We start from the raw sequence: 19,923 nt of genomic DNA on the forward strand, positions 1-19,923 counted from the left end.
ACACAAGAGGGCCTGTAAGCATGCAGTTAATACACACATCAAACTACACACATTGGGAGGCAGAGTGACGGTCAGCGACTTCCGGAACGCGCCCCAATTGAGCAGCTTGTAGGGGGACGGCGCCTTGCTCAAGGGTGCCTCGGCAGTGGCTGGGAGGTGAGATGACACCTCCCACTGTCAGCTCACACTCCGGTGATATCCTGGTGGGAGCGGGATTCGATCCACTGATGGCTGGGGCGATCTGTCTGCAAGGCATCTGCTCTACCGCTGAGCCACTTCATTCATTCATTCATTCATTCATTCATTCATTCATTCATTCATTCATTCATTCATTCATTCATTCATTCATTCATTTTTGCAAACCGCTTCATCCGCTTACGCGGGTCGCTGTGAGCTGGAGCCTATCCCAGCTGACTTAGGGCATGAGGCAGGGCAAACTCTGGACAATCAGATAGACAATCACACATGCTCACACTCACACCTACGGGCTATTTGGAACGGCCAATTAACATTAAGCACTTCTTTTTTTTTTGGAAGTGGGAGGAAGCCAGAGAACCCGGAGACAACCCATGGAGAACACGAGCAACATGCAAACTCTGCACAGAGCGGGACTCTAACCCGGAACAGTCTTACAGTGAAGCGACAGTGTTACCCACTGCGCCACTGTTCTGCCCACCATTATTATTAATTTAATTATAGTGAATTATTAAATATTAATGTATTCTTTTACCAGATTTTATAAGTAATAATTATTAGTGACATCACCATCAGATTTAGCACACATCAGACCAAGATCTGGATACAGGAGGTTCCCTAATAAGTTAATGTTATGTATTTTATCACCAAGCAGTGGTTTTAGTGTCCAGACAGATGTTTGTCTGTTGTTTTGACTGAAAATGAGGTTAAATAGTTTTGTCTGTGAAAACAAAATGTGACTGTTCTTCTCACCTTTGTTGTTTTCAGTCCTCCTCATGATGCGTTACTGAGGAAACATTCATCTTCTGTCTCGTTGCGAGTCGTATAGAGTTTAATTTGATAATATTAAATACAGTATACATCTTTTCCAGGCGCGGCAGGTCCTGGGAGACAACTTCTGTCAATGTGAGTTCACACGTCTGTCAATAATGCATCAATTTGAACAATTCTTAACATGTGCAGACAGGGTGACATTACTTCTTGTATTTTAGCACCACAATTCGATCACGATAACCTAAAGTTGTGCTCCACACCGTCACGATTGGACGATATCCACGGCTATCACAGAGGCAGGCGCCAGTCAGGTCAGGGCTTGCCGTATTCTGTCTCACATCGTGATGTATATCCACCAGGACCAGAGGCTTCCTCACACTTTTTGTCTCTCCAGAACCTCCAGAACTGCTGATGTACACTCCTGAGAAGTCCAGGAAGAGTTTGCCCCTGCTGCTGGAAGGAAACCTGCCATACAGACGCACCAGGAGGCAGTCAGGTGAGAGGATGTCTAGATGAAGTCCACATGCTCGCAGGCCTTCAGTCAGCAGCTTAGGGTCCAAAAACCCACATAGTAGAACAGTGTTCTGTCATGTTTGTGACAGAATTTTATGAGCTTGTCAACTTTTGTCGTAATAAAAATACAAGCAGAACATTGAGTTGAAATCTACCGTAAGTCAAGATATTTTCTGTCATGACGTAAAAGATACTGAAGTGATTTAGTGAAGTAAAACTTCTCTACAGGATTATTGGTGTCGTAGTTGTTGTCATGACAGAAAGTAAAAGCACATATAAACCTGGGTGTTTTTTTTTTCTGCAGCTCCGGCCAAAGACATTGAAGCAATGTTTCATCCAAATGGTGAGAAAATGTAACACGAAATTTTCTTCAGCATTAAGATAAGACCAAGACCTCCAGAACTTTAGTAACTCCTTTATATTTCAAAAGTTGAAATCAAAAGGCAGTTCAGGATGGATTTCACTTGTTTTATGATGGAGGTTCAGTAGGTTCATACAGAACCATCATGGATTCACTTGGTTTTCCTCACAATTTTTTTTTCTCAAACAAATGAATATTCCACACTTTAAAGCAGTTCAAGAGACAATTAAACTGAATGGTCTGAAAGAAACATTCATTAAATTTGCTGTTCTGGGTGGCTTGGTGGCACAGTAGGTGGTGCAGTGGGTAGCGCTATCACCTCACAGCAAGAAGTTTCTGGGTTCGAGTCGTATCTGTGCGGAGTTTGCATGTTCTCATTGTGTTTGCATAGGTTCTCTCTGGGTTCTCCGGCCTCCTCCCACCTCTGAAAAAATGCAACTTAGCTGAATTGATCAGTTTTACCCGTGGGTGTGAATGTGTGTATGTGGTTGTCTGTCTTTCATGTGGTTCAGCGATGCGCAGGCAACATGTCTGGAATGTCCCCGGCCTCTCGCCTGTAGTCAGCTGGGATAGACTCCAGCAACACTTGTGACCTGCAGAACAGAAGAAGTGGCTGTGGATGAGACGGCAATGTCTGCAAGAAAATGGACGGATGGATGGATGGATGGATGGATGGATGGATGGATGGATGGATGGATGAAAATGATGAAAATCTTCTGGAATATATTAATGTAGTTTTTGGCAAGTGTGATTTTGGCAAAGATCTGCAGTGGATTCTTAAACAGGCCTGTTAACCACCAACACTTCAGAAAGTGTTTCGTAGGAATTTCTGTTGTAGTGAAGATGCCAAGTGGTTTTTAAGTACCTGTCAACCATCATTGACGTCCTGATAACATCTTTCTTTCTCTGTTTCTCTCTCTGTCACCTGGTGGATCCTCCAGCTTTGAAGGTAAGAAAAGTTTTTGTAACTTTCATGCTCCAGTTGCAAACATGTTCTTTTCGTCATGCATGGTTTCGTGTCCTTGCAGCAGGCTGACAGTGAGGGTGAACTGTGCCAGGCTGACAGTCTGGGCTCAGCAGGCAGCAGCCGCACCCCGGCATCCTCCGTCATTGAGGTGGAGGCCGAGAGGCCCACCTTAAGGCTGACTCCACAGCGACAGCTGACCCCAGAGGAAGAGGTGTGGACAGATGTCAGATCAGAATAGAGCAGATTAGATTATGTAGAAAAAAATGTGCTTTTAAAACTAATATTATCTTATTACTTCACTGCTTTCTTATTCATTGTGTTGGGATGAGGAGGATGATGAAGAAGAAGAGTTGACCCCTCTCAGCCCTCCTCCCACCCTGTCCATCACAGAGGAGATCCTGGAGTTCATCAACCAGAGCAGAGCCAGAGAAGGACTGACTGCCATTCGTGCTGATGAAACGGTTAAGCTGCTTTTCTGAACTTTTTGAAATCATAGACTGTTGTGTATTTCAAAAGGAAATCACAAATTACAAAAACAAACTGTCCTTTGAGTCTGATCAGTGGGGTAGCCACTGAAATGAGGTTCGTCTTCTGGGGAACATAAATGGACTCGGAAATTTTACTGGAAATTGGTGTGTTGGCTGGTATTTTCTTTGCTTGTCAAAACCTGATGGAGTCCCTTATGGAATGATCAGTGGAGTGTTGTTGTGGTTTTTGGTTTTGTTTTAATTATTTTTGTAATGGTCTTATTATTACTCAAACAGATACTCATGTTTTAAATGTGGGTTTGTCTGTTTTTTTATTCCAGGTGCAGGTCTTGGATCAGCTCCAAGAGAGTCAGCCTACATCTACCCAGACCAACTTCACCTCCCCGCTGCCTCCTGTTGCCTGCGCCTCCAGCCAAGATCAATTACCCACATTGCAACTGGAGCCAAATGATACAAATATGGAGAATGACACCATTGTCCAAAGTAACACTGTTGGCTCAATGGAAGAAAATGAACTAGAAGATGAGACAGCTACAAATGAAACCAAAGAAATAATAGAAGCAACAAGTCAACTGGAGATAGGAGTGGAGGCTGTTGGAGAGACGCAAGAGGAAATTGTAGAAGAAAAGAAAGAAGAGAGGACAATGGATGAAGGAGAAGAAGAAAGTACCATCCCCATCCCAATGTCAGATCTTCACCCCTCCCGCTCATTAGAGGAACAACGTTGTCATATATTTGCGGAGGAGACGAGTGCTGAGGCCCCCTCATCCTCCCCTAATCCAGATCTCCCCAGCCCCATTAAGAAAACTCAGCCACCCTCCAGAAGCACTCACCTTACCATGCGTGATAAGACGATCATTGAAAAGATCAGGAGTTACTATGAAGCAGCAGCCAAGGCAGAAGAGGAAGAGGCAGAGGAAGAGGAGGAGCAGGGAGAAGGAGTGACATCAAGAAGGAGAAACAGTTTCTCACAAATCCCATCAGGCTTGGTGAAGGAGTCTGTGTCACGGTTTGATGTGAGTGGACAGCAGGGAGAGCCAGAGAGTGTACAATCCAAGTATGAAACAGCTGAAGCGATTGATGGAGGGACTGATAGAGAGACCTGTTACCCTACTACTGCTTCCATGTTTTCACCTACATCTGTCCCTACAGACCCAAAGAATGATGAAGAGTCCGAGGAACCAGTCAGCTCTCTGGTAATTGAGACAGACAACCCAATTTCTATTGTCATGCAGGAGATAGAGACCCCAAATTTACTGGGTCTGACTTTGCACTCTGATTCAAACAAGCTTATAGAAGAAGAGCCTGAAGTACAGGAAAAGGATGGAAAGGTCTGTATAGGAAGTCCATTGTTGGTGGAAGGACTGAGGACAAACCAGGAGGAAGAGACGAGGTGTGTGACTGCTGAAGGGGGTGGACCAGTTGCTCCCAAAGATAAGTGCAAAGATGAAACAGCCAAAGCAGATGCTGAAAAAAAATCTGTCATGAATGGACATAAACCTAACCAGGAGGGCCAAACAAAACCAGATGGAAGCCTCAAAGAACTCTCTAAAGAACTTCTACCACTTGTAGAACAATCAGAAAAAACCGAGACCAAAACTCAGTCCTCTTGGACAAGAAACAAACAAAAAAACCTGGTGATAACCAGCAGGAACCTTGAGGGTCCTCCCAGTCGGATAAAAGTTGGTCGATGGTCTCACCAATCCAGAATTGTCACCGCAAACCGTGCCTTGTTTGAGGCTATGGGATCGGATGTCGCGGGTATTGGGTTATTTGAGGTCAGTCCTGTGACAAATCCTGTGCTTGTGGAAAACTCTGAGCGTATTCTGAGTAAGGTCCATACCTTGGCCCAGATGTACAGCGCCAAAGCCAGCGCCATGAAAGTCCCATTCCACCAGAAAGGGGCCAGTGCTATACGGAGCCCATCATGGGGCTCAAATAGACTGTCTGGACCTTCAGCTCAGACTAAAAGCCAGACACATGTTCAGTCTCAGATTCAAATAGAGACCAAGCGGCAAACACAGCACCAACGGGAAAACTGTCATTCAGAGCCCAAATACAGAATACCGACTCAATCAGAGGCAAAAGTTCAGAGCCAAACCAAAAGAACAACCAAGCAGCAGTCACAGATAGTAAGTAACAGTCAGACCTTGTTACAGACACCGTATCAGAATAAGATGAAGATTCACAGCCAATCCCAGATCCAAATCATCAGCCAGGAAGACCAAACGATCCAGGAAGACAGGATGGTAAAGAGAACAGAGAGCCTGGACAGTGGTAGGTTTCTTTCATCCAGAGATAGTTTTGAACCGGTGAACATTGCCACCGGTTAGGCTGCCACATGCCAACATCTTATTTTTATGTAAACTATAATCCACCAGTGATTCTTTTGTATTTTGCTGTTATCTAGATTTCCAGGTGAGCGTGATGCCATCCCGGGAACCTCTGCCCTTAGTCAAAGAGCAGCTGATCGCGCTCTCTCACAACCAGACGAATGGAGTCATCCTCTCCAGACCCAGAGACTTCATCTCTGCCTTATCCAAAGAGAGAGATTCCAGTGTGGCCTGTAGATCAGGGGACAAATCCCAGCCCTCTCCCAAACCCGGGGAGCATCTCACCACTCCACAGAGCGATCAGACATCCAGTCAGGCTCAAGCTTGCAGCCACAACCGGAGGGCCGCCTCCCCTGACATGCCCTCGGTTTCTAAAGAATCCAGGCATGACTTTAAAACACAACCTGAACATCAGAGCTCCAGTTCGTGCTATTCTACCAGCAACAGCCTGCTGATGTCAGCTGCGGCCCTCGATCACAGAATTGCCGAGTTCATGGACTACTGTTCTGCCTCTTCTGCTATGACAGATGAAGCCTTTGATGGGGAGCTTTATTCTGAGAATGAAGAGACAGACAGGAAAGAGGGGTGAGTGATTTATTTTCAGAAATGGGTCTTTTAGTCTATTCTTTATTTTTGTCTTGGTATGTTTGTGTTATAAAAATAGTTTGTTCCTTATGAAGGTTTAATGGTTAACTTGATAAGTCAGTCATTTGTTTTTCTTTTTCATAACGCTGAAAAAAAGCATTATTATGGGTTGTAAGGATCCTCGAGTCTGGTAGCTTGTCTTGTGGCCCCGTATTCTTTTGTTCCAGCTAGTACACGGTTTCCTCTAACCGTTCCTTAGGATAGTTGGTGTTCTCAGTTTTATCTGATAAAGGCAGTGATTAGAGGCTGAAACCGTCTCAACCCGCTCTCCAACTTTGAGTGGGCGAGATGCTCGGCTCGTTGGCTCCAAAAGGTTCCAGTTTGATGCATGAAGGATAAATAAAGTCTAACATTAATACTGTGCTCTGACTGAGAAGGGTGTGGATGAAACCAGGTCTTACTTTAACTGTGAACTTGTACACTTGCTTATTCTGTAAGCTACTTGGATATAAACATGAATCCATCATTTTCTTCTATGTATATTTTCATGTAGTTTTCCAGGGGGAATTTTGTCCATTTCCTCCTTCATTCTGGACATTCCTCTAATTCTCCTCCTTGTTCTCTCCAGACTGCGGCTTAGTGGCGGATGTCCAGTTTACCCGGCCAGAGCAGACTCTGTAAACATCTTTACTCAGCCACTACACTCCTTGCCAAATCTGTCCGATAACAGCACACCATGGTGGGAACGGTCCAAAAATGGATATGAGCAGGATAATCCCACTGTATGGAATAAACATGTGCTTGAAGACAACATCTCCACAGGACATCCTGATACCAAAGACATGGTGATTAAAGATGTGCAGAGGGATCACGCTTGGCCTGAATGTCTGGACTGCACAAGACCAATGGATGGAGGGGCATCTCCAGGAGAACTGGAACTGATGGTAACATCTACTCAGAGCCAAGGTCCACCAGAGCCTTACAGACCTGCAGAGCAGGTCTGTAAGGGAACCGTTTACCTGGTGGGGGGTTGTGCGTCAACAGTGGAACCCTCTCAGGGGTCAGAGAAAGATGAGACCATAAATGAGAACATAGAATTGAATGAGACAAAGAATGTTGTGGATTACTCTTCATCACAAACCAGGATGAGTCTGCAAGGTTCAACTGTGATCTTTACCGGACCAGTTTATTACGAATCAGGGGGAGAATTGGGTCAGTCTGTACACCTGACCTTTGACCCCACACAGGTCTCTCTCCGCACAGCCGCAGAACCTGTAGAGGATGGGCAGACAGTAGTAAGCCCATGGTCATGGGCTCAAAACTCTGAACCACTTCCAACCCAAACGCGCCCTCCTTCAGTGCAGTCTGTGGACTTCCTGCCAACGTTCACCAGCCAGAGACCATCAGGCCTACCCACTACAAAGGGAAAATGGGCTCTGTCTAACTCCTGGAATGAAAATAATGCTTCTCCCTATGAACATAGGTATGTTTGGAGACAATACCACAAATACTGGCCCCATGACCTCTGGCATAGGCCAACACGTACAGTAGTTACACATTCCCTCTTCAATAAAGATTAAATAATAGTTATGTCAGCTATTCCTATCCTGCATCTGGGCAGAGCAATATTCGACTGTAAAAAGAAAAACTTTGCTTCAACAAACTCTCAGTTCTAAAGCAGCCAATGAATTCAACGCCCAATCTTAATCCATCTTCTCAGATAGTAGCTGAAGCCAACAAGTTCTGAATTCATGGGTAGCACACTTATCCTGCTCTCACGCTTCTACAGAAGTATCAGTTTGGCGGGAGACAGCTTTGCGTAAATGTATGCCAAAGGAAAACTGTGGAATCATGGGAAGTCTTGTGATTTTTAAAAGAGGTTTTAGAATCATTGTGGGGAATGATGACTGATTGGTGGTATTGTGTCCTTAAATTCATATTCTCTCAATGTGAACCACATTTGTGGTGTGCTCTGTAGCTAAGAAATTAAGATTAAAAAGATCCTAATAAAGAATTTTAAATCTTTGCTGTTTTGTCAGTTTCAGGGAACCAGACCAGCAGGGCTCACAAACCTTCATGAGCCCACCCCGATCCAGTCCTTCAGACGGCGACTCGTCTTCTAGACCACCCTTGGAGAACTCTCGCCCAGCTGAAAGACCGAACCCAGCGATGGCCAAACTTACCCAGGACACAAACCTCAACACAGTCCCTTCAGCTTTCAGACCCAATCTCAGAAACCGCTCCCCATCCCCCATTAGAACTCTTCCTTTTTCTACTGTTCAAACACCTCCTTGTTCCTCACCATTCAGGATCATTCCAGTATCTTCTCCCACCCCTGTATCTGCTGATAACACCTCCATGGACACTGTCTCTAGATCTACTTCTTGTTTCTCTGCTACTCCCTCTACTTTAAAGATTTCCCAGATACAAGTGCCCCCTGCCCCCTCTCCTGCACCGTCCCCAACTATCATTCCTTCTTCCTCGTCTTTGGGAAGATCTTCATCCATAAGAGCAGGTCCTCCTTCCTCCCCTGTACGATCTTCCCTTCACTCTCCTCCGTGCTCCTCCCCCATCTCTTCTTCCTCTGCATTCACCCGGTCATTAGCTGCTTCCTGCATCAGCCAGTCTATCAATCAGAGCATCGCAAGAAAAAATACTGCCCTGCATCAGCCCCCACCCACCAACACTGTCAATGAAAGCCTACGACGACACTCCCCTTCACCTAGACACCCTCCTAGTCAGCAAGGCTCCAGCACACCTGTTCATTCCCAGCTGGAGGGAACTAGAGATAGACACCTACGGTCAAGGTGTGCACCGTCCTCTCGCTGGTCCTCTAGTCTTTCTCCGACTCTCATACAGTCACCTTCTCACCCCGTTTCCCAGCGCTCTCCCTCCCCATCTATGACTCTCAGCTATCATCAGCCCCCCAGCTCTTCTTTCTCTTCCTCTCGGTCCTCAGCTCTCCACTCCACAACCGACTCGTCACAGAATGCAAACAACAACAATGTTAGTGCAGTTGGTAAAACCTCCATGACCAGCCTTGGGAATACCAGCAGCTGGAGCGTTAACCATGCTGTTGCTAACGGCGGTTGGTCAGTAAGTTCACAGAATGCTCCACTGGCTAATGGTAGAATTAATACCACAGTAATACATCATACCTATGATCCTCTCTGTTCAGCGTCACTCAATCGTGTGGCACGACCGTTTTCCGCCTCTGAGCCCAGCTCACGAGTTCATTCCCCGTCTCCCACGCCAACCCCTGCCTCATTTGCCCGCCTTTCTTCCCCACCTCCTCCGCATAACTACTCATCCCCCGTGGCCCACAAACCCCCCCACCCTCGGGGATCACGGGAAGGAGGTGCAAGTTCCTGCAATCACCTAGGACTCACTTTGGAGCTAGCGCAGGTTTCCTCAACATCTTCAGCATGTGGGACGCCTGCTATATGTCTGAGCCCTCGGATCCTTTCGCCACCTCCTATTGGTGTGTCAGTGAACGTTTGGACGAATAATCTAGCTACACCTCAACCCAGAAACCCTAGAAATACGTCATCCTCTCCCTATCCTCCCTTTACATCCTCTTTAGGGTCACCAACATTGGAGAATGCTTATTTTCCAGCTTCCACACCTTCTTTGGTACCACTGCGTATTACCAGAACTTCATCCCCTTCTTCACCATGTCATCCTACATATCAAACAACGTCTCAAACCCTTCGTAGGTCTTCCTCATCCAACCTGGGAGATATTCCCCCTAGTCCAACCCAAGGCAACCATAGTGGACTGAATCGGTCTTGGGTAGACAGCAGCCGCAGGCCCTTTGGGTTTAGTGCTAATAGTCAAGGGTCCTTTGACAAGCCGGAGTCCTCTCCAACCAGTCCAAGGAGTGGATGGTCCTCACATGGCAGCTCACCACCCTGCCTCAGCCCTCAAGCTGGGCTTCAGTCCCCACTCTTGCATAGCAGGCTTACTCCAGAGAAGGGCTTCCTTGGTGGGCAACATTTCACCAGTGTGCCCTGGCCAGATGAATGTGAGCTTTCAAGCAAATGTAATGGAGCTGAAGGCCACGAGGAAACCGTTATCATCTCCTCCCTGTCTCCTACCTCCTCACTGTCTCGTGCCCTCGTCTCCTCCCCTGTCCCATCTGACAGCCTGAAAGAATGGGGAGACCCCGAACTAGAAGTTGGTCAATGTCGAAGCCAGCTGGTATGCGCCTATGTTGCCCGGCCTTCTTGTGAGGAAAACCTGTCCTCCATAGTTGTTGCTTCACCTCCACCTGCCCCCCACCAGCACCACAATTACCAAGTTAAAGTACAATCTCAGGCCCAAGTTGCCAACACACCACCTCCTACATCCTCAAACTCTTGCACGTTGCCCTCAAGCCCATCACCCCTTCCTTGTGCCAGTTTCTCTCCCACCAAACAAGGCAACAAGACCAGTTATGCCACCACTGTGAATCTCCAGATAGCTGGAAGTGGCCGAATAACTTCCTTCAGCACTGCTCAAGTCAGCCTGACCCAAACCCTACAGAGTGGACCTGGATCTGCAGGACCAGCAAAAGGGCAGGTGATGAGGAGAGTTAGTATTAACGGACTTTCACACCTTCCTTCCCCTCTCCCTCAGAACTGTAATAGACTATGAAGGTCTTTCTTTTCTGGAAGATGAGGCTAAAAGGGAAAAAAAGAAATAAAATAAAGGAAAAAGAGGTCAGAAAATATCAGTGACTTTACACTAACGAGACGCAAAGTGAGTGTCAGAAGTGTCCCCGCTTGTTTGAGTCTGGTTTCTACAGCCCGATGCGTCCAAGAAGGATGTCTGACTTTTTGTGAGCCTTGGTTCTTTGTAACATCACTGTCATGATCATTTCTTATGTGCCAAAACATGACTGTGATATAACGTGGAATCTGGGTGGCATTCTGAATATTACCCAGAAAGTCCTCAAACCATGAGGGGAAGCTTCTGGGGTCAGATATCATTCAAATTTCAAATCGAAACTTAGCATGTAAGCAGAATTAGCTCTCCAGAATGAAAATTCTACCTGCATGTGGTTAATATTCTATCAATTTGGGTCAATAACATTAGCTTAAAGCAGATAAAAGTAGGGGTATTAAATAGAAAGAAGTCATTTGGTGGTGATTTTGCTGAAAGCCTGAATGGCCACAGCTGGACACAATGAAAGGTTGCTACTTAAGAGACGATTTACACGTCTGTCTTTGTGAACGTTTATTTCGTAAACTCAGTTACCAGATGCTAAATCTCAGTGATTAATACCTGGAGTACTGACAGACACACTCAGATCTAGCATTCAGACAGTAACTTAAAGTATTTTTGTTGTTTGTTTTTATATTCTGTTGAGGAGTTTTTAAGGCTGGTGATAAATGTGGATATTAATAATCTTCTTTTTAACCATTTTACTATCCGTTTTATTTTATTTTTTATTTATGAGGTTAGTCTTATTCTCTCTGGCACTTATTATCTTTGTAGTAATATTGGTATTTTGCACAGTGTCCTCAGCTCTTGGGTGCATCCATCAAGTGTGTGTGATTGTGTGTCAGAAATGACGTGTCTGAGGAGTTCTTCTTCAACCTCAGACCAATATCTGTAATTTTAGAGTGGTGTTCGTTCCTCATGATGGGTTGTTGGCTCTAAACCTATGTGTTCTTCAAACCTTGTATCTTTAGCTTCACAAGAAGACTTGAAACAACAATAAACCAGGTGGTAAATTCAGCATGGTGATAACTTCCTTGTCGGTTTGGCAAATAAGTGGAATCATGGGCTAAGAGTCGAGGATCTAAGCATGAGGCAATTAGTGTGTTTTTTAGTTTGCCAGTAAAAACATGCACATTTCATCAGTTTAAACTGATCATTTATATTTGAGGCCCATAGCCATGTTTTTTAATGAACTTCACATATTACAGCTCTGCATATAAGAATTGGAAAAGCTTCCAGTGATGGAAAGTTTTAAAATTTAAGATTGAAATGGATTTTTCTTAATTTAACACATTATTTAAAAATCTTTTCTGTCAAATTTTCCCTGAAAGTCAAGTTAATGGATAAATATAGCTTGCAGAGTGTCATTAACGTTTCATTTAAAGAGATGCGTGTCTGTGGGGCAGGAGGAGGTGAAAAGAGAGGTAATGCCTAGTCTGGTCTTCAGTGAGTGATTTATCTAATAAAGGTGTGTCGTACAACATGAAAACCAAGTCTCATGCCTTTTACTTATCACATTTCACAATACTTCATGTACCGTTACTTTTGAGTTATTGGATCTCTATCTCTGGCACAGTTCAGAGAAAAATCACTAATCACAAATTATTCAACCAATGGTGGAGTGGCGGATATTGCTGTCGCCTTACATCAAGAAAGTTTCGGGTTCGAGTCCTGGAGTTTGTTAGTTCTCCGTATGTCTGCATGGGTTCTCTCTGGGTTCTCCACTTCCAGAAACTTGCAGCTTGGATGAATTGATCGATCTGCATGGTCTTAAGTGTGGCCCCTGGCAACGAGTCCAGAGTGTCCCCTGCCTTTCGCTCGCAGTCGCCCATGACCCGGAAAGTGTCTGTAGACGAGTCGTTACGGTCATCGAGTCTACAAGCGGATGGATGGACGGTAGTTTGTCATACTTGTGGTGGGGGGGTGGAAGCGTGGACGATATCAGAGCTGATGTGGTTTAACAATTTCTGTCAACACCGGTTCCCCGGAGACTCATAGCGTCTTTCAACTCATAAGTGTCAGGAGGGCGGATCAATAAACAACAATCCTGTGGCTCATTTGGAAATATTTTGTCTGAAATGTTGTACCGGGAAACCCAAAATGTTTTTAGCTGAGAAACTAGGGTGACAATACTGTTAATGTTTCTACTGAAGGAGAAACTGTCATTTTAACATTTACCGTAACCTTAAAATGTTTTACGGCATAAAAACACATTCCACCCTCACAAACTCAATAATGACATTGAATGGTTTTCATTAGAAATTAATCCCTTATACTTAACTGTTTTGGGATCAACCAACAAAAAGTGGGGTTCCTATCCCATAACTTCATTGACCAACCCTTCAACAAAACTTGTTTGAGCTGAGATGATGGATCTTTACTGGAAAAATGTTTGCACTCTCCCACTGCTGTTCCGATGAGCTAATAGCCACTACTGCCTCCCAGCTCTGAACCTTTACGTCTTTCTTGGAAATGATTCTCCTCCCAGGATTTTTTTATGTACATAGGACACCGGGTGGTTGTGGGTTCAACTTTATCAGTGACATCATTTTTAATTAAGTCAATTTTTACTTTCTTTGTCCAGACATATCATCCAAAATATTTGAACTTTAAATGTTTATCAAGTATGAACATAAGTTACCCCCACCTCCACACACATACACACACACACACACACACACACACACACACACACACACACACACACACACACACACACACACACATGTGCGCACACACACTTTGCCTGCTACTTTCTCATAAAAGCTGATTTAAAAAACATAACATAAACAGGAATATGTGAGTGACTGATGCAGCTTCCACTCCCTTTAAGGCTTTTACAAGTAAACAATTCACCAAATGAGAGGGAAGAGGAGGAGGAGGAGGAGGAGGAGGAATCAGATCCCCACAATTGGAGGAGGAGTAAAGGGAGTGGTGAGAAAGAATGGTGGAGTGAGAAAGTGAAAAGAGGAGGAAGTCATCCACGGAGTGACAGCAGCTGTCAACCTCGTGGTGGAAGGAGAGAGAGCTGCTGCTGCTGGGGAGAAACCTTTCTCTGTTTTTTTGCATCTTTTTGGGAAGATTCCACTGAACTGGAAGACCAAGAGAAGGTCTGGTTCCCAGACTCATGTGGATCACCTGACTGCAGCTTTAACTGAAGAAGAATGAAGCAGGATTCTAATGTGGACAACCCCCCTTGGAGAATCTTAGACCCTCAATGGAGCTATGTTCTCCTCAGATGAGTTTCTAAACTCTATCAGTCTGGACGCTGCTGCCTTGCTCAAATGCACCACAAGACTAGTTTCTAACTAGTTGATGCTTGGCTGCCTGTGACATGCTGAGAAGGAGGCTAACTCTGGCGAGTGTGCTTCTGTGTTTATCCTGTCTCTTCTCCCTGACGGCGCAACTCCAGACCAGAATCTGTGCTCGAGACCTCATCCCACGGGTCCAGTCCCTCCAGGCCAGATCTGACCTAGTACGACGTTCACCTTCATAAAACACCTCACCTGTTACCTGCTCAGCTTTCAGTCAGGGTGCAGCTGCAGGAGGGGATCATGAGGCTGTGGTTACTTACTCATCATTACATTTACGTGTGAAGCCGTCTTTGTTATCAGCATCTGGACAGAAGATAATGCACATAATGGAAGGAGTTGTGAGTCGCTGTGGGGCTTTCATGCTGCATGCAGCTGCGTCACATGAGGACAAATGTGTTGAAGCGGGGACGCTTCGGAAGACTGGAGTTCCGCCAGAGATGGAAGTCCAGTTCCTCTTTTAACCCTGTATACGCCTGATGCTGCTGTTGTAAACCAGTTATTGATTGGTTATTAATAGTTATTATCAACTAGTGAACGATCTGATCAAATTCTGTATATTTAATATATTTGAAGACACAAACTCTTAGATTTGGGAGGGGTGTGAAAGCAGAAAGTGACACGTGTTAATATCCTCTCCCCCCAGATGAGTCTGGATTGCAGGCTTTACACTCCAGCTATCGAAGACTACATGGTATGATCTTCCCGGCAGCCATCACACACACACATACGCATGCACGCGTGCACGCACACACACAATCACATTATTTGTCTCATTAAACCTCACACGACAGACTGTGTTTATTTTCTGCTTTTACTTCCTTCTTTGCAAGAGAAACATTAACGTGAACGTTTCAAGTCACTGGGATTGTTTGAGACCAGTCTGACCAGCTGGACCAGCTCTTTGATATAAAATCATAACATTGAAACTCATCCAAGATGGGTTGGTGATTAAAGTCCAATCCATTCCTATTTCTCCAGCAGAGATGTCCCAGCTCCACCATTAAATGCTTTGCTGATGAAGTTGAAGTCCTGATCCAGGAATGGGAGAGAGTTCCTCATGGTGGTTTCAAACTGGATGTCAAACTTGAACAACTTGCAAGCTTGTTAAATGAGGTAAGATGGGCAGAAGATACGCAGCTAAAATCAGTCACATAAAAAACTTGGCAGCGCAAATAAATGTTCTTGTTGGATTGGTTTGACAATTATGGATTTGTGATGTTAGTGAAGCCGGCTTCAATGGCCGCTGCTGTAATTTCTTTCTCTTTTTTTTTTTGCTGTGTAAATTCACAATAGCATGATGATTAGCAGCATCTTTGCTGCTAGCCGAGCCTTATGTTTAATTTCAGCCTTCCATTTCAGGAAACTTGAGAGACCAATGGTTGTTATATGCATGACCACTGGCAAAAATTATGTTCAGAGGATATTCATTCAGTTGTTTAATTTTGCAGGACAGAAACAGCTAAAAACTAACCAAGGTCATTTCAAACCTGCAACTTTCTGGCTTTAAGAAACACTAAAAGAAATCAAAAAGAAAGTTGTGTAAAAGTTACTTTTTTTAGACCAGGCAAAGGGAAGAAATTATGAAATCACTCAATTCTGAGGAAAAAATTAAGGAATCATGAAAAACAAACAAAAGAACTGAACCTACCACTAGTCCTTTGTTGCACCAGCTTGTAGTCGCTGAGGAATGGACGTAATGGGTGACAAACACAACTCTTCATCAATCTTGCTCTAACTTTTTATGGTGACAGTAGTTCAGTCCACTTGAATTTGGGCTGGGGACTGGGGGTTGGTCAGTTCAAGACTCCTGTGGACCAAAAACTTTGAAGTGTGAACTGGCAGTGGTAGGTACCAGCTTTCTCTGATAGCTTGTTGCCAGATCAGTTTTGCAGGTTGGAGCCTCATCGTGGAATATTTTCATCCACTGCAGATTTTCGATTGGATTGAGATCCGGACTATTTGCAGGACATGACATTGACCTTATATGTCATTCTTTAAGGAATGTTTTTGCTCTATTGCAAAATCAATTATCATCTTGAAAAAAAGATTTCATCAGCCTAAAACATCCTTTCAATTGATGGGGTAAGAAAAGTGTCCAAAATGTCAGCGTAAATTTGTGCATTTATTAAAGACATCCACCTCCCCAGTGCCTTTTCCTGACATGCAGCCCCAGATCATCAATGACTGTGGCGATTTGCATGTTTTCTTCAGGCAGTCGTCTTCATAAATCTCATGGAATGGCACAAAAGTTTGCATCACCAGCTTGCCAAATGTAGATTCGCTATTCATCACTGAATATAACTTTCATCCAGTAGTCAGTCGACTGCTTTTCCTTAACCCATCGTAACTTTTTTTTCTGTTTAATCTGTTGGCTTAAATTTAGCTTTTCTGTATGTAAATCCCATTTCTTACAGTTTTCACTTATTTGTTCATTTGTTTTGCTGTGCATTTTTTGTATTCATCACAACCATCTCATGTTGTTTGTACTTGGTCCAGATTTTTGGACACAGCTGACTGAACAACCAACATCTTTTGCAACACTGCATGATGATTTACCCTCTTAAAGAAGTTCGATAAATCAATAAATAATCTGTTTCAATTTAACACTTTTTATGTATGAGCTATTATTTATGTCAGTCACTCTGTGCACCAGCTCTCCATGGTGTGATTAGTCCTTTTCAATTTCAAACTGAGCCAGAAAGCTCATTACCACAATTTTTTGACTTGTTTTAGTGCCTCTTAAAGCCAGAAAGTTGCCGTTTGAAATGACTTTAGTTTTGTGTCAAATTTGTGATCTGATTTCCCCCCCACAAAATTACAAAACTGAATAAACATCCTCTGAGACTGATGATTCTATAATTTTGCACGGTTTGTATACCGTATACAATATTGCTGCATCATATGTCTATATTTCAACATCAGAAAAAAAAAAGCTTAAAGTGGAAGAAGAGGGGACCTGGAACAGACCCCTGGGCCATGCCACCATTTTAGAAATGAATAAAAGTTTAGCCAGTTAGGGAAAACTTGTTTAGTCGCTGGTTTGCCTTCTCACCCTCAGACGCTTGAGGACTCGGGGTGTTTCCAGTGTGAGCTCTCAAGGGAGCAGAGAGCAGAAAAATTCCTTGAAGATCTTCTTTCAACCCTTGAGGCGGTGAACTCTCAACGCTGCCCATGATTCCCGCCATCGGACTTTTAAGAGAGACTTCACGAGCCCTTCTCTTTATGAACGTTTGATTTTCCCAGAGCCAAAATAAAGGGCAGCGCGCAGGATGCCGGAGCACCTCACTGGAATTCATGAAGATGTGAACAAAATGGAATAAAGAAACTGGTTTTCAGGGGATGCTCGAGGAGCTTGCAGGTTGAATGTTAGCATCTGGACTTCAGATCTAAATCTACGTATGGATGGAATGGTAATAAACCCAGTATCAGTTGGTCCTGGCATGAGTCGTGTTCATAACAGTTTGTACACAACAAAACAGGGCCTAAAATCTTTTAAAAAATCTATATAAAAACGCATCAGGCCAGATTTAAAAAAAAAAATCACAGCAATTCCTGATAACTCATTACTTTTGTCTTTACTTTTGTCTTTACTGTTTAATCACAAGTCTAAATATTAAATTCATGCAATCTATAAACCTCAGCTGCCTAAACATCCTTCAATATTATTCACAACTCCAAACCTAAAACAGAACATTAAAAAAACCCCAAAAACAACTGGTATTAAAATTGAGAGGAAAACTTAAATCAATAATTACAATTAGAAAATACAATCAATACATTGTACAAACAAACAACACATCAGAGATCAGCGTTATGACAAAATAAACCATTGAAAGCACATCAATATTATTCTAATATTCCCCAGCTCATGGTAGTAAACAATCTCCATGGGGTGTCTCCTGGTGACGTCACCAGGACACATTCCTCACGTTAATTTAACACAAACATAAAGAAGCAGATGTGAAAACAAATCTACATTGAATAATTCTACTCTGCGATCAGTTCTGATTATTTAAACTTGGTTTCTACAGCAGAAATGCTGCAGCTCCACTCCATTCTCCTCAACCCCGTGTTCGTCAGCTACGCTTCTGCGCATGCTCAGTAGACCCACGGTCGGCATAAGGAGTATTGGTATCAGTGTAGGGATCATTTCGTTCCCCGTTCGTCAGCTCTCGGGTTTGTCCTTGTTGGGGCCCATGAACTCCACGTCATCGATCGGGATGTCTTTGTCCTTGATGGCCTTCTGCACGCACCGCTGATACTTCCGGAAGGTCTCGGTGCACGGGTCGCCGCTGTGGTCCCCCTTCAGGAACTTCTCGGCGAACCAGCGGTTGAAGCACTGGTCGTACTCCCGCTTCAGATCAGTGCAGGCCTCTCCGACGCTGTTCATCTCTGACAAACACCTCAAAGTGGACGAAGGAACGAAGAACGGGGGATGTAATCCGTTTTCGGGAGCAGGTCAACAGAAACCTTCCGACTTCCTCGAGTCGCGTGACGCAATTGGCTGTCGGGAAGTCGCCCTTGAAAGACGCGGCGTCACGACGAGATCGTGCACAAAGACAGAGGAGTCACTCTGAGTCATCACCGGGGTCTTGTGTTTTCTGTTCTAAAACAATAAAATGATGCTTTACACGACAACAAAAGGACATAAAAGCATTATTCACATCTAAATAACCTTTTTAACCACTTTCATGTTATTTTGTATTGTTATATTAATGGAAACACCGCAGAAAAACAAGTTAACAACAATGTCTTCTGCGCATGCGCGAGCAGGCTGCAGTTTCCTCCATGCAATTTCCTCCGGGATTAATAAAGTATCTATCTATCTATCTATCTATCTATCTATTATTCAACAGAATTAGATATTAATTTCTTTATTTTTTTTACCAATGTTTTGCTTGTATTAAAATGAGTACTGTACTAAATAATTTATTTATCATCACTTTTTTTTAAATATTTTATACTGATTTAAATATCCTAAGGAAAATTAGTGGCACACTCTAGTTAGCTATAATCCTGCATATACATGTATGTGTGTACAGGCCCTGAACACACAAACACACACACACACACTAGGTGCCAATATGCATACAGCGGGAGGTAGAGTGGCGAGCACCTCCTTCGCAGTGTGCCCAAATGAGCGACTTGTAAGGGGGATGACGCCTTGCTCAAGGGTGCCTCGGCAGTGCTTTGGACGTGAGCTGACACCTCCCACTGTCAGCTCACACTCCGGGTGTTTACTTGGGTGGGAGCGGGAACTGAACTCCCGAACTTGGAACATTGGATGACCCACTCTATCACCCCCTCTACCACTGAGCCACTGCCGCCCCAGTATATTGTAAAAAAAAAAAATGCAGATTTATGGATTTTTTTCAAGTAAAACAAAAACACAAAGATTGTATCAAAACTCCAAGGTGCTCTTTGAAATATTAAAAATGCATTGACTGTCACGTTCATCAAACTCAAAGTCATATCAGCCCCAAAACAAACTGCTTTGGAGTTTCTTTTCCACGTCTAACTGTACCCTGATCCACAGAGCATCTCTAATACAGTACTCAATCTGAATCCAGGAACCACAACTGTCTTTGCACTTTTTATCGATGAATACTGAACTAAGTAAAAATAGCAGGCAACGTTTTTTAATGCTTGACTGTTTGTATGAATGAGTCACATTGACCATATTTGTTAA

The 19,923-nt window shown here is 43.9% G+C and overlaps 4 protein-coding genes across 7 annotated transcripts in view; 3 read left to right on the forward strand and 1 right to left on the reverse strand.

The window, feature by feature from the left end:
* plekhg2 (pleckstrin homology domain containing, family G (with RhoGef domain) member 2) overlaps positions 1-1,858 on the forward strand; it is a 61,411-nt gene extending 59,553 nt beyond the window's left edge. For 2 of the 3 annotated variants that reach the window (XM_068317112.1, XM_068317113.1), the window contains 4 exons: positions 1,068-1,101; positions 1,188-1,280; positions 1,364-1,465; positions 1,787-1,858. In XM_068317112.1, coding sequence (XP_068173213.1) covers positions 1,068-1,101; positions 1,188-1,280; positions 1,364-1,465; positions 1,787-1,839 — 282 coding nt within the window. In that variant the 3' untranslated portion in view covers positions 1,840-1,858. The other variant, XM_068317114.1, reaches the window with a different exon arrangement.
* A 499-nt stretch (positions 1,859-2,357) lies between these two features.
* LOC137596201 (serine-rich adhesin for platelets) lies at positions 2,358-11,938 on the forward strand. The gene is made up of 8 exons (XM_068316512.1): positions 2,358-2,365; positions 2,687-2,792; positions 2,875-3,021; positions 3,143-3,271; positions 3,619-5,575; positions 5,709-6,216; positions 6,845-7,699; positions 8,256-11,938. Exons 1-8 carry the CDS (start codon positions 2,358-2,360, stop codon positions 10,849-10,851), a joined length of 6,306 nt encoding a protein of 2,101 aa, XP_068172613.1. The 3' UTR covers positions 10,852-11,938.
* Positions 11,939-13,895: 1,957 nt separating this feature from the next.
* On the forward strand, positions 13,896-17,812 carry il15l (interleukin 15, like). Of its 2 annotated transcripts, none has more exons than XM_068318214.1 (4): positions 13,896-14,395; positions 14,878-14,925; positions 15,213-15,347; positions 17,293-17,812. In XM_068318214.1, exons 1-4 carry the CDS (start codon positions 14,255-14,257, stop codon positions 17,407-17,409), a joined length of 441 nt encoding a protein of 146 aa, XP_068174315.1. In that variant the 5' UTR covers positions 13,896-14,254; the 3' UTR covers positions 17,410-17,812. The 2 variants fall into 2 exon arrangements, with proteins under 2 accessions (XP_068174315.1, XP_068174316.1); XM_068318215.1 differs by having other exon boundaries at positions 15,216-15,347.
* A 142-nt stretch (positions 17,813-17,954) lies between these two features.
* Positions 17,955-18,918, reverse strand: triap1 (TP53 regulated inhibitor of apoptosis 1). Its single transcript, XM_068318216.1, has one exon. The coding sequence runs from the start codon at positions 18,622-18,624 to the stop codon at positions 18,400-18,402; it is 225 nt and encodes a 74-aa protein (XP_068174317.1). The 5' UTR covers positions 18,625-18,918; the 3' UTR covers positions 17,955-18,399.
* Positions 18,919-19,923: the final 1,005 nt, after the last annotated feature.

Source organism: Antennarius striatus, chromosome 6, assembly GCF_040054535.1.
Source record: "Antennarius striatus isolate MH-2024 chromosome 6, ASM4005453v1, whole genome shotgun sequence".
NCBI lineage: Eukaryota > Metazoa > Chordata > Actinopteri > Lophiiformes > Antennariidae > Antennarius > Antennarius striatus.

Coding starts and splice junctions, on each gene's coding strand:
- il15l (XM_068318214.1), top strand. CDS start 14,255: ATGCTGAGAAGGAGGCTAACTCTGGCGAGTGTGCTTCTGTGTTTATCC. Junction 14,926..15,212: donor CAGCTATCGAAGACTACATG/GTATGATCTTCC, acceptor CTATTTCTCCAG/CAGAGATGTCCCAGCTCCAC. Junction 15,348..17,292: donor TTGCAAGCTTGTTAAATGAG/GTAAGATGGGCA, acceptor TCTCACCCTCAG/ACGCTTGAGGACTCGGGGTG.
- LOC137596201 (XM_068316512.1), top strand. Junction 2,793..2,874: donor TGGATCCTCCAGCTTTGAAG/GTAAGAAAAGTT, acceptor TCCTTGCAGCAG/GCTGACAGTGAGGGTGAACT. Junction 3,022..3,142: donor AGCTGACCCCAGAGGAAGAG/GTGTGGACAGAT, acceptor TGGGATGAGGAG/GATGATGAAGAAGAAGAGTT.
- triap1 (XM_068318216.1), bottom strand. CDS start 18,624: ATGAACAGCGTCGGAGAGGCCTGCACTGATCTGAAGCGGGAGTACGAC.